Below are 12,940 nucleotides of genomic sequence, written 5' to 3'. Positions count from 1 at the left end.
TTTGCACCAACTGCTATACACTCTTGACCTAGCTAAATCTAGCGCCAAAAAAGTCCCGATAATTAAGCATAAATCAGAAGTAAAAAATAAGTTTTCAAGGTTCTTCTTTAAATAATGAAGAACTTTACAAAATCATGGTGCTCTGTATAACCACATGATTTTCTGGGTGACACAAGGGGCTGCAGCTGTTGATATCTGATGCCAAAGAATAAAGAGTCAGAGGAACTCAGTGGGTCGAGCAGCAGCAGTGTGGGGAAAGACCATTAAAGATGATTTGGGTCAAGATTGGATTGCATATTACTGAGTAATTCCAGAAACAGACTGGCAGCAAAATTCAAGCTAACTACTCCACTTTACCTCTCACTTCGTTTTTTATGTATACTGTTAAAATTGCTACATCTGCATGGTCTTCCAAAATCCCACGGATTTACAACAATCATTATTAATATTTTCATTGCCTCTGCAATCAATTTTTAAAAAAAAACCTGGATTGCCTACTGTCAAGTGCAAGGAATTTCTCCTTGGCTTTTCCAGTACATCTGCTTTTAGTAATATTAACGTCTTCAAGTTTCTTGCTTTCATTAGACAGTAGGATATTCTCTTTCTACTACTTATTCACACTCTCTGCTACTTGTTTAACATCTCAGCCACTTTTTAACTCTCTTGTTTTAATTTCTCCCTTTGCTTGTTTCTGTAGAATGTTAATTGATGTTGCTATTCTCTCCATGTTTCATTTGTTGTCAAAACTTCTGGAACCTTTATTTTAATCTTCCTTGTCAATATACACCCATTAACAATCTTCTGCAACTTTATCAATAGTTTAGTCATTAGTTCATTGTCAATACTCTAAGCCATTTCTTTTAATCTAATACCAGCCTTAATGTTTCAAGTTAATCACAGCTGAATCTCTGATGGCATTTTTAATTCTCATTTGTTGATATTTTTGAAATATTTTTAATATTTTGAAAAATATTGATGTTTTTCTTTGAACAGGTTGATTCCATGGTTCTTCAGTGTTTTGTGACTGTGGGAAGGTGAATCTCAGGGTCTGATACTGCATACGTACTTTGATAACAAGCATACTTTGAATCAATGAGTCATGAATACTTCATGAAATTACTTTATTGAAGTAGTTCAATTTGAAATCAGAGAATGCATACAGCATATAACCTGTAATTCTTATTCTTCGAGGAGATCCACAAAACAAGAAACTCCATAGAATGATTGATAGAAATATCAGAACCCCAAAGCTCCACCCTCCCATGTGCATGCAGCATCAGGAACTGCTTATTATCGTGCTTTTTTTTAATGCAGTTTTTAATCTGCTTTAACCTATATCCATTTCTGCCTGTAAATAATTTTATTTAAGTCTTAGTTGGTGCAGAGGACTGAGAGGAGCGCTTTAAGTTAACTTGTTTACGCACATTGAAGTGTGTGGTAGATTGCTTTTGTTATTAGGATGCTGTCCCTATATTGTAATGCTATGGACTTATGAACTACTCAGCAACTGCCCTTTGCTTTGCAATGGTGGTTCAAATACAGATGGTGAGATAGGCTACTGCAGAATGTAAACAACCTGACCACAACAAAGATGCCAAAGGATGCACGCAAGTTAGTATTGAAAGTGAAATTTGTGAAAAAAAGACTTATACTTTTGTGGAACCCCTTATATCCTTTAAAATGCTCCAAAGTAACAACCCAAAATAGATATCTGATATCTCCAATGGAATATGAAAATAATCAGTGGCAGTCTGCACTAGGGGAAGGAGTGCAGTCTCCAAAGAGCTGGATAAACAATCTCACCTCCAATTTCCTGAGAAGAGAGAATGCATTTGTTTTCTCTAAAAGTTCGAAGTTCGAAGTATATTTTATTATCAGAGTACATATACGTCACCACATACAACCCTGAGATTTATTTTCCTGCTTGCAATCTCAGAAAATCTATACAACAGTAACTATAACAGGATCAAAGATCAACCAGAGTGCAAAGGACATCAAGCTATGCAAACACAAATATAAACAAATAGCAACAAATAACGAGAACATGAAATAACAAGCTAAAGAGTACTTAAAGTAGTTGTGGGAACATCTTAATGGATGGGCAAGAAAGTGTAATTATCCCCCTTTCATTCAAGAGCCTGATGGTTGAGGGATAGTAACAGTTCTTGAACCTGGTGGTGCAAGTCCTGAGGCTCTTGTGCCTTCTACTTGATGGCAGCAGCGAGAAAAGAGCATGACCTGGGCTTTAATGAGGGTATGAATGATTTTTCTATTCAATTGTATATAACAATAAGCAGGATTTTGAAAATATTTTCCTGTCTCTTCTGGAAATTATCTTAAACAAAATAAAGATGATTGTGCCATAATTGTTGGCACATTGTAATCTTCATCCTGTTCTGAGTTTGCAGTTGTGGCCGTAATGTTTTCCAGTGATTACATTCTTACGTAGGCACTGAAGTTTTGTATACATTCCTGGTTGATCTACACTTGTAGACTGAACATCTGGAGTAAATACACAAAATTTTCTCTTCTCCATTTCCTCCTCCACCTCTCCTAACATACTTTCCATCAGAATCAGAATCTGATACAGTATCTCTGTCTTATGTTGTGAAATTGTTAACCTTTTCGCAGCAGTACAATGCAATACATAATAACAGAGAAAAAACTGTGAATAACAGTAGGTATAGATATATTAAATAGTTAAATTAAATAAGTAGTGCAGTAAATAGAAATAAACAAAATAGTGAGGTAGTGGTCTTCTACTTTTTCCTATCAGATTCTACCATCTTCAGCCCTTTATCTCATCCACCTATCAGCTTCCCAGCTCGGTACTTCACCCTCCCCCCCCCGCCCCAGTTTCACCTATTACCTAACACATACTTCTTCCTCCCCTCCCCCAAACTTCTTCCTCTAAGCTCAACTTTCTCTCCATTCCTGATGAAGGGTCTTGGTCCGTAATGTTGACTGTTTTCTACAGATGCTGCCTGGCCTGCCAAGTTCCTCCAGCATCTTGTGTGTGTTGCTTGGATTTCCAGCATCTGTAGATTTTCTCATCTCAGTGAGATAGTCGTCATAGGTTCAATTTCCATTCAGAAATCGGATGGCAGAGGGGAAGAAACTGTTCCTGAATCATTGAGTGTGTGCCTTCAGGCTTCTGTACTTCATTCCTGATGGTAACAATGAGAAGAGGGCATGTCCAGTGTGATGGGGGACCTTAATGATGCCTTTTTGCGGCATCACCTCTTGAATATGTCTAGGATACTACGAAGGGTATTGCTGTGCTTTTCTATTCTTTCAGTCCTGCAGCAGTCCAAGTAAAATGTCTATAATTCAGCTGTGTCTTGCGGCAACTGATTTGTCCAGAAGAATTTAAATTGGAACAACTACTTTAGCATCTGACATCACACTGCCTGCAGACTTGCACTTCAAAGGACTCTCTACTCAGCACCAATGCCTCAAACAATGACAACCGCAGCTAGTCAACATCAATCAGAAACTTCCATGTAAACCTTTGAGGTTCCCTTTCAATTGCGATGGTAGGGCAGCCTCCCTGTAGCTATGACTAAGAGAGACTATTATCTGTAGTGTGTTGAGTGGCAAAAATGGGTACACTGACATCAGGTTGAGCACTGATTGATGCCACCCATGAGTTGCCTCTGTGGTTATCTTCTGTGGCAGGAGTTGTACCATAATGGTTTGTGCTAATACAATAGTGAATCTAGAAAAGAATATGCATTACAGTTCAGTATTTTGTACAGAGAGGGTTCATCTTCAGAAGCTTGCACACAGCAATAACAAGAATATTCCCATTAATCTGTTTTCCTTATTACACAGTCATGTAAAATCAATTATGCTTCTTTTCAATGAATTTGCCTTTTCAGCAATGTTAATTGTGCTCTTTTTGCTGTTAATATAACCAATCTGCCACATCCATAGCAATGTAAAATTAAAGACTTTTTTTTTACCCTAAAAGTAAAGATAAGATTCAGTATCAAAGATACAAAATATATATAGATAAGTTAGCAGGTGATGGATGGTTTCATGAGCATCTAGTGCATATCACACACCCCAGTTATGCGATCACTGACGACAGGCAGACAATCTCTGAAGAGTATTGAAAATGACTGGGATCACCCACCTTCTAAAGATACTGCCCAGAAGAAGGCAATGGCAAACACTTCCGTAGAAAAATTTGCCAAGAACAATCATGGTCATGGGACCATGATTGCTCATGTCATACGACACGGTACATAATGATGATGATGATGATGATGTGTCATTCATTTTTCCACTAATAGGTTTGATCCGAAATCATGCATGGGCCTCCCTTGAGAAATGAGCAGACCAAAGAAATCTGCCTATCATCTCAATCATGAACCCCAGCAAGTGTAACATTGTTCCATTTCACGCCTGAGTGGCTGATTCATGTGTAAGGCTGTTTGGGATCATCGAATGATGTACTACGGAAATGAGCCATTTAGTCCAACATGGATTTGTTTAGACAAATTTATTCAAATTACATTTTATTCTTCTCACAATTCTCATCAACTCCTCAAGATGGCAGTACTCATCTGTACTCTATGGACAATTTATGGTGAGCTATTAACCTATCAATCGGCATGACTTTGAACCATGGGAAGAAATCGAAGCCCCCAGAGAAAACCTATTAGTTTATCACATACAAAATGCCAGAGGAACTCTGCAGGTCGGGCAGCATCTATGGAAATGAGTAAACAGTCGACATTTTGGTCTGAGACCCTTCTTCCGGACTGAAGCTATTAGTTTAATTTAACATCATGTTCAAGACAGATATCATGGAGCCGAAGGGCCTATTCCTGAGTTGTGCTGTTCTGGGTAAGGTCCCAGGGAAATCATGCAAACTCCACATAGAAAAACCAAATTCAGGACTAAACCTAGGTAGTTGAATCAGTAAAGCAGCAACTCTACGAGCTTTGCCACTGTCCAACAATTTCATCTGGATAATTGCCCTTTTCCTCCTTTCCCACAGGAGGCTGCTCAGTCACTCATACTTGCAATGATCTCAGTGTCAAGGTCTATAAGGCAAGCCTGTCAGACCTCCTTCATGATGGTTACAATGGTAGTGTTGAATATCTGTAATGATGTGAGGATTTGCCTGTATGACTTCAGCATTTTTGTTCTTCAGTGTTATGATACATAAAGAAAATTAAAAGTTCAAAGTAAATTTATTATCAAAGTACATATATGTGACCAACTACAACCCTTAGATTTATTGTCTTGTGAGCATACTCAATAAATATATGGAATAATAACTATTACTGAATCAATGAAAGACTGCACAAACTTGGGCATTCAACCACAGTGCAGAAGAAAACAAACTGAAAATACACAAAGAAAGAAATAATAATAATAAATAAATAAGCAATAAATATCGAGAACATGAGATGAAGAGTCCTTGAAACTGGGTCCATTGCTTGTGGAGCAAGTGCAGTTTCCTAAAGTTATCCCCTTTGTTTCAAGAGCTTGATGGTTGAGAGGTGTAGATGTCTCTGAACCTGGTGGTGTGAGTCCTCAGGCTCCTATAACTTCTTCCTGATCTAATCAGCAAGAAGAGAGTATGTCCTGGGTAGTGGGGCGAGGGGAGTTCACTGATGATGGATGCTGTTTTGCTGCAAAAGTGTTTCATGTAGATGTGCTCAGTGGTGGGGAGGGCTTTACCTGTGATGGAGTGGGCCAAATCCATTACTTTTTGCAAGATTTTCCATTCAAGGGCATTGTTGTTTCCATCCCAGTCTGTGATGTCGCCTGTCAATATAGTATCCACTAGACAAATATAAAAAAAAACAAGTATCCTTTACCTGAAGTCACAGCCACAAAATGCATGTGTGTTGTACTTGGTGAATAGTAGTTTTTTTTTCTCTCTACACATTGGGTGTTTGATGGTCTTTTTTATGAGTTCTTTTGGCTTTCTTTGTTTTTTAACTGACTATATGGAGACAAATCTCAAACCAAGGTTGTATAACATAAGCATACTTTGTTAACAAGTGTACTTAGAACTTTAAAACCCTTGGGACTATTGTTCATTAGGTAAGACATGACCCTCTGTGTAATTTTCATAAAGTGAGAGACGACTTGATCAGCTTTTAAACACATAAAATGGTTCCCAGGGCATTCATAAAGAAGAAACGCCCATCTCAATAAAGATGCATAACAATAGGCTAAATAAAAGTCAAATAAAGAATTTAAGGAAAAACTTCATTTAGTGGGATTTTGCAATTAACAAGTTTACTATCAGAGTGAGATGCTTAAGCCAGACAATATGGAAAGAAAAGTTGTGTAGCATGAGAGGAAGAAAGAGATGAAATTAAAAAAAAATTAACGTATGTGAAACAAATTAAAATGGCAGGAGGTTAACACTGAACATTTGCACCAAAGTGGAGCATTGTGATTTGATGCAGTAAACTATAGATAGCCATTTAATGACCTACATATGGTTATATCATAAATATAAATAACAAATTTAATAATGCTCCTGGTTAACATCTATGGGTACACAAGTTTAAAGCAGAGTTATAAAACTTATTGAAAGTTTAGGAAATACTGAGTTACTGATTAAACTTGAAGTTTGTTTTTTGCTGATTTCAGTGAAATGTCACAGATCCAAGGAATTAATGAACCAGTTCACATGAGGTGCATTTTGATGGTTTCAAATCTCCAATGTATTCCAAATTTCATGAAACTCAACCCCCACCCCTAGTGGAAGGACAATATATACTACTTTAATAATGTTCAGCTGGAAGGGAAAGAATTGGAACAAAGGAGTCAACAATAACAAGCAGATTAACAGGCATGACCGAATGACAGCTAAATTGCATTACAAGGAGGATGTCAACCATCTATACAGCTGATAAAAGGTTCCCATTTTTTCTCTTTCACCACAGACACTGCCCATATGCTGTATATTTCTAGGTTTAAATTTTTTTGTTTTTAATTCAGATTTCCAGCATCTATACTACTTTGCTATGATTTTATGTAGTTCCTTTCATTTTGAAAACACGTTCAGTCACTTTGACTGAGGTATGAAGAGAAAAACAAACATACACTACATCAAGCCATGGATACCCAAAAGCTGCATTAGAGGTGGGCTGTAAGGAGAATTTTAAAGGAAGAGAGGGTACTACAGAGTTAGATATGATTAAGGAACAAATTCAAAAGAGTGTGACTAATGTTCAAGAGGTCATGCACTGATGCCGTTCAAAGAAAAAGGGCAGGAACAAGAATTGGGAATCTGAGCTGTTTAAAGGTCAAGGTGAATGCAGCGATTGTGGTCAGGACCAAAGGCATTGACTTTATCGTTTTGAATGTAGATTGTATTAAATGTTTAGTTGAAAAATATTACTTCTTATCCAACAATGGGTGTTGATGATGGCACAGTGGCTGTAGAACTGTCTGTTAACAGAGAGCAACTGATGGCAGAGGTAAATGTGGAAGCAAATGAAGGTAGCCCATTGCAATTAGACATTTGAATTGTAGTAAGATAGCACACTTAACTGTGTTGGAAGGACACAGAAAATTAGAGAACAAGATAAAGTACAGGGATTATTTTTGCGAATCTGAGATTGTTTAAGATCTGAAGGTAGGGTGGAATTTTGGAAGGTAAGATTGCGGTGTCAGGTATATTCATCTGGTACAAGTAGAAGATGACACACAATCAGAGAAACTCCAGTTGTGACTGTAATTTCCTTAATAATTCAAATTGAACAGCAACCGAACATTTCCAATCTCTTCAGCTTTAAGTCTGTGAGCTTCATAAATTGTGACAGCTGTTTTGCAACATCAGATGACATTCTGGTACCCATCTCATTACTTTTGTTACCAAGAGTAATGACTAAATGAATTGGTAATTATCAAAGCTGCTTCCTAATCAATAACCAATAAGTTTATCTCTAATGGTATATTTGTAGAATTCAGTTGACAATGAAACCTACTGAAGAATATCAAAAAGGCGACACTTCACCTATGAGTCTGTTGGAGTCATCCACTGTATCTGGTGCTCCCAGTGTGATCTTCTGTGCATCAGTGAGAGCCAACTAGTTTTCCGTGCAATTACACTCTGTCCATCAGAAAAAGAGGGATCTCCCTGTAGCCACCCATTTCAATTCCACTTCCCATTCCCATTCCCACATGTCAGTCCATGGCTTCTTCTACTTCCACAATGAGGCCACACTCAGGTTGGAGAAGTAACACCTTATATTCTGTCTGGGTAGCTTCCAACCTGAAGGCATGAACATCTATTTCTCAAACTTCCAGTAATTGCCTCCCCCTACTTCACCATTTGCCATTCTTGTTTCCCTCACTCACCTTATCTCCTGATCTCCTCTTCCCCCTGGCACATCCCTCTGGCAGTCCCTCCCCTTCCTTTTCTTCCATGTCTTCTATCCTGTCCTATCAGATTCTACCTTCTCTAGTCCTTTATCTCTTTCACCAGTCAACTTCCTAGCTCTTTACTTCATCCCTTCCCCCCTCCCAGTCTTACCTATCACCTGCCACCTTGTACTTCTTTCTCCCTTCCCCCACCTTCTTACTCTGACTTCTCTCCTTCCTTTTCAGTCCTGAAGAGGGATCTTTTCCCAAAATGTCGACTGTTTACTCTTTTCCATAGATGTTACCTGTCCTGCTGAGTTCCTCTAGAATTTTGTTTTTGTTGTTTTGGATTTGCAGCATCTGCAGATTTTTCTGTGTTTGTGAAGAATATTAAAGTCCAAATATTGGTAGTTGCTCAGGAATTGATTTGGTCAAGTAAGCAAACTTTGCTGAAATAATACATTCCAGGGCCCGTGGAAATAAAGCTGTTCCTTAGCTGACAGCACAGGTCACCTCTCCATAATAGCATGACTCCAGAGGTGAAACAGTTTAATCTGTCCTTCAATCTGAAACTCAAAAATTTATTCTCCAGCCACCAGCAAAACTTAGCATCGGTTGCTAATGAGCTATCATCGTTGGACACTGTCTATCCTTTCTGGCACCTGCCCACCCTTTCTACATGCATTCACCACCATCAGCCTCTCGGAGGGTTTGAAGACTGAATAATCTTCTTGGTGGTTGATCTAATAATCTTCTGTCAGCCTTGGCATCTCTCAACTAAGAATTGATTGCTTTATTCTAAATTGATTAACATTATAATGTTTAATTCTGTTTACCACAATGGCAACATTAGCACACTTCTGACATAGTTAAAAACTCTGCTGCATTAAATAAAACCTTGACCTCAATTTTTCTGGCAAGGTATCTGACAATGAACAAAACCTCTGCAGTAAAATATAAGAAAAGCTGTGTGATCTAAATATATGTATGAGTAAATTCACTTTTTAAGGCAGGCTATTTTTCTGTGACCTGTTTTGAGTAAGCATGGAAATTCTAAAGACAAAGGTTAACTTTATTTGTCACATATACATTAAAACATTGAAACATAGAGTGAAATGCATTGTTTGCATCAAATCAAATCAGCAGGAATTGTGCTAGGGAGCCTGCACGTGTTGCCTTGCTTCAGCACCAATATAGCATGCCCACAACTCACCAACCATAGCAACCTTATCTCTCTGGAATGTGGGAGGAAACCAGAGCACCCGGAGGAAACTCACGTGGCATGGGGAGAACGTACAAACTCCTTACAGGGAGTGGCAGGAATTGAAACCAATGGGTGATGACTGGTGCTATAAAGAGATGTGCTAACTGTCTTGCTATCATGTCGCCGCATTCTGTCAAGTTTGTTAAACAAGTCTAAAACTTATATTGCTTATGTAAATACAACAAACCAATAAATAGGAAATAGATGTAATTAAATCAAATTAAAATCACCATATAAGGGAGCTACATTTCTTAGTTTTTTTATAGTTACAGCATTTTCTGGAAATAGTAGGTATTTAGGAGGAGTTTCAGCATAGCATATCTTTCCAATGTTTCTCAAATACATCTCTATATGATGGTATCTGACTCATGCAGTTTAAATTTTGTATGTTTATGTTCGAGCACTGCTGTCCCGATGTGAGGAGCAAGACTATTCCAGTTGCTTCTTCCTAGCAACACCTAGAGTTTCACACTAGGTGAAAATGTTAACTGTGCATTTGCTTGATGTGTGCATTTGGTTAGTTCAGTACTGTACCACTGGGTGGAGTGTCCCTCCATTGTGCAAAACTGACACCTTTTATTCACTGAGAAGCGTGCACATCTGAAGCTGTAATCTATATATTCATTGTCCTGGATAGAACTGGATGGTGTGAGAAATAAAATGCTGAATAGCTCTCAAGAAGGTATGGAGAGGGGTGGGCAAGTATTCGGCTGTATTTAGCTGTTAAAGGAAGTGTGGTTATTTTCAAAGTTCATTTGCCTTTCTAGGAGTATATATGAAAAGATTTTTTTTAAATGACTAGCCGGTTTATTCCAATGAATATAAATGTATTGTACAGAAATCAGATGTTATCAATAAAATATTTATCTCAGTTGTTTTGTACCTTTTGAAAAAAAACCCAAGACCTTCTAAATATTATTTACAGCAACACCATAAATTTACAGTGTGAAGAGCAGAGCAGAAGGCTAAGCTTAAGGAAAATACAGAATGCTGCTGGCTATGGTAATTGAGATTCATTTTAATAAGGAACAACTGGCTTGATTAGGGATTCTCTAGAGAATGATTGTGATGAAAAATAATGTTCACCCGAGACAAAGACCAAGTTCTGCCACCGTACAGGCCAGTTATTTAGCGCAACATGACTTGCAGGCAATACAGTATTTATTTTGGGAACATATTAAATGCACAGTATGCAATGCAGCACTTCTTTGTGAAAACAGCCAACAATAATAAAGGAAATAGTGATCTATATTGTCCTTAGTGTGTAACTATGCATTCCTTGTTTGCTGAATGTCTCACACCGGGCAGTGAATGTGAATGGTGCCGCTACAGAGTGGTTGTGTGGTAGATTCCATGATTAATCAGTGAAATTCCATCCTCTAGCATCACTCACTGCCCTCTTGTGATGTAAGACCAGACGTACACTGCATTGAAAAGTCAAGACACACACTGCACACATACACCTACAAATTCTGCTGAAAGCAGAGGAGGGAGATCGGCTCATTTAGCAGAAGAATTTCCTTTGACATTTCTAGATTACGCAGCTCGACACTGGTTCTCTGCTGACTTACTGAGTGTGCAGCGAGGCAGTCACAGCCTTCATTTGTCGCAATGTCTGAGTTTATTTTAGCTTTGGTAACAATATCAGGATTATTCCCTATCACCAAGGCTGTGTCAGTTCGAGTTGATAAAGGTAAGGATACTTTAATTACTGGATTGATATTAATAGAAGTCTCTAGAAAACTTGTACATTTTCACAAAATGTCATTTATGACTGTGTGAAGCATCGCTGTATTCTATCAGTCAGTGGAGCTTCTGTTATTGTGCTTAATTACTGCTCCTAGTAACCCTTGAGTGACTATCTTCTGAAAGGATGAGTATTGCGTTTCTAGCGTAAAAGCAGGCAGCATCTGGTAAGAAAAGAGTGTTCTGATATTCCTTAGCTGCAGGAACTGCTTTTGTGGAGAAGTTTTGTGCATTTGACTTTAAATCTGTGCTGCTGCCAGCCCCCGAACCACTGAGCCCATCTTCCCACCTTACCCGATTGTTGACTTCCTGGCGTAATTTTCCCTAAATTTATCTTGATACTTAATCTTTCTATGTTGGGAATTAATATTCCCGCTGTTGCCTCTGCTGCTGAGCTGCCTTGATTATATGATTTGTGCCATGTACGGGGAGGGGAAGCATCGGCAGCCAAACTTACATTGTTGTCCACGTCATTGCATTTTTGTCTTCCTATGTGCTCTGTAAAAATGTGCCATGCAAGTGTTTGCATTAAATAAATCCAATAAGTAATTCCCGGACAACACAGACTGCTTTTAAAAGTTTAAGTCCGTGACTTTGCGTCACATCTTGCCTTTGGGTGCGACATGCTAAGATACATCAACTCTTATTACACAACAACAGAAAAGAAAAGAATTCATGCGCTTCCTGCCATTTCCGCTATCACTCCAAACTATATGGTTCATGTTATGCACTCAGAAGAAGCCATCAAGAAGCATGCTCGTTCAGTTTGTGGTATCTAAAAAGAAAACAATCGCCTTCACTTTTACTGTGAAACATATAAATTACAAGTTTTGAAAAATAATTGCTTTGCCTTTAACATATGCATTTGGTTATGCAAGATAAATTGCAGTTTGAATAAAGAGCATTCTCTGTGTTGAAACTTTTGGGACATTAGTTTCTGCATTTATGCTTTCAGAATTTTTCTTATGTTCATTTTTTAACTATTAACATTTTACAAAAAAAGAAAAAAACTTAACTGTAACTTCCTGTCATTTTGAGTTTGGCTTTGAAAGAAGTGATTTGTGTTAAATACCAAAACCTTCTGCTGTTGTCTCCAGAGGGAATATAGAGAGAAAAAGAAAATCAGTAGGAAATGTGTCAGTTTATTTACTTGATTTATATATTTACTACATTTTATCCACATATAGTACTGTATTTTCAAACCCAACCTCTGATGCTTTTTAAGGCTGGGTATAACATTGATTGCCTTTAACTCAGGATTTTAGTTTACATTAAATTTCTAAACAAAAATTACAAAAACAGCATTAAATTAAATGCCGCATTTACTGTGAGACATTGGAAATTCATTTAAAGCAGGGGTTTCCAACCATTTTTTATGCCATGGACCCCTACCATTAACCAAGGGGTTCATAGTCCCCAGGCTGGGAACCCCTGATTTAAGGATAAGAAAATGATGCCGAAATTATTTTAGCTAGCAAAAACCTTCCATTCATTCTGCTTCTGATATTTTGAAAGGTTATGCACTTTGAATTGCATGTACTAAAGTCAAATTCCTATGTGTTAACACTTTTTATGTAACAAAGTGAA

General features: G+C 37.8%; 1 protein-coding gene across 1 annotated transcript in view; it reads left to right on the top strand.

Annotated features, from left to right (window-relative positions):
* The first annotated feature begins 11,156 nt into the window (after positions 1 to 11,156).
* Positions 11,157 to 12,940, top strand: part of LOC140197951 (low-density lipoprotein receptor-related protein 1-like) — a 2,495,129-nt gene continuing 2,493,345 nt past the window's right edge. Inside the window, exon 1 of the mRNA XM_072258609.1 lies at positions 11,157 to 11,300. Within this exon, the coding sequence (XP_072114710.1) occupies positions 11,219 to 11,300 (82 nt within the window). The 5' untranslated portion in view covers positions 11,157 to 11,218. The remainder of the gene's footprint in view (positions 11,301 to 12,940) is intronic.

This window comes from Mobula birostris, chromosome 5, assembly GCF_030028105.1.
Source record: "Mobula birostris isolate sMobBir1 chromosome 5, sMobBir1.hap1, whole genome shotgun sequence".
NCBI lineage: Eukaryota > Metazoa > Chordata > Chondrichthyes > Myliobatiformes > Myliobatidae > Mobula > Mobula birostris.
The sequence above is the reverse complement of the archived record's forward strand: the minus strand, read 5'-3'. Positions and strand labels throughout refer to the sequence as shown.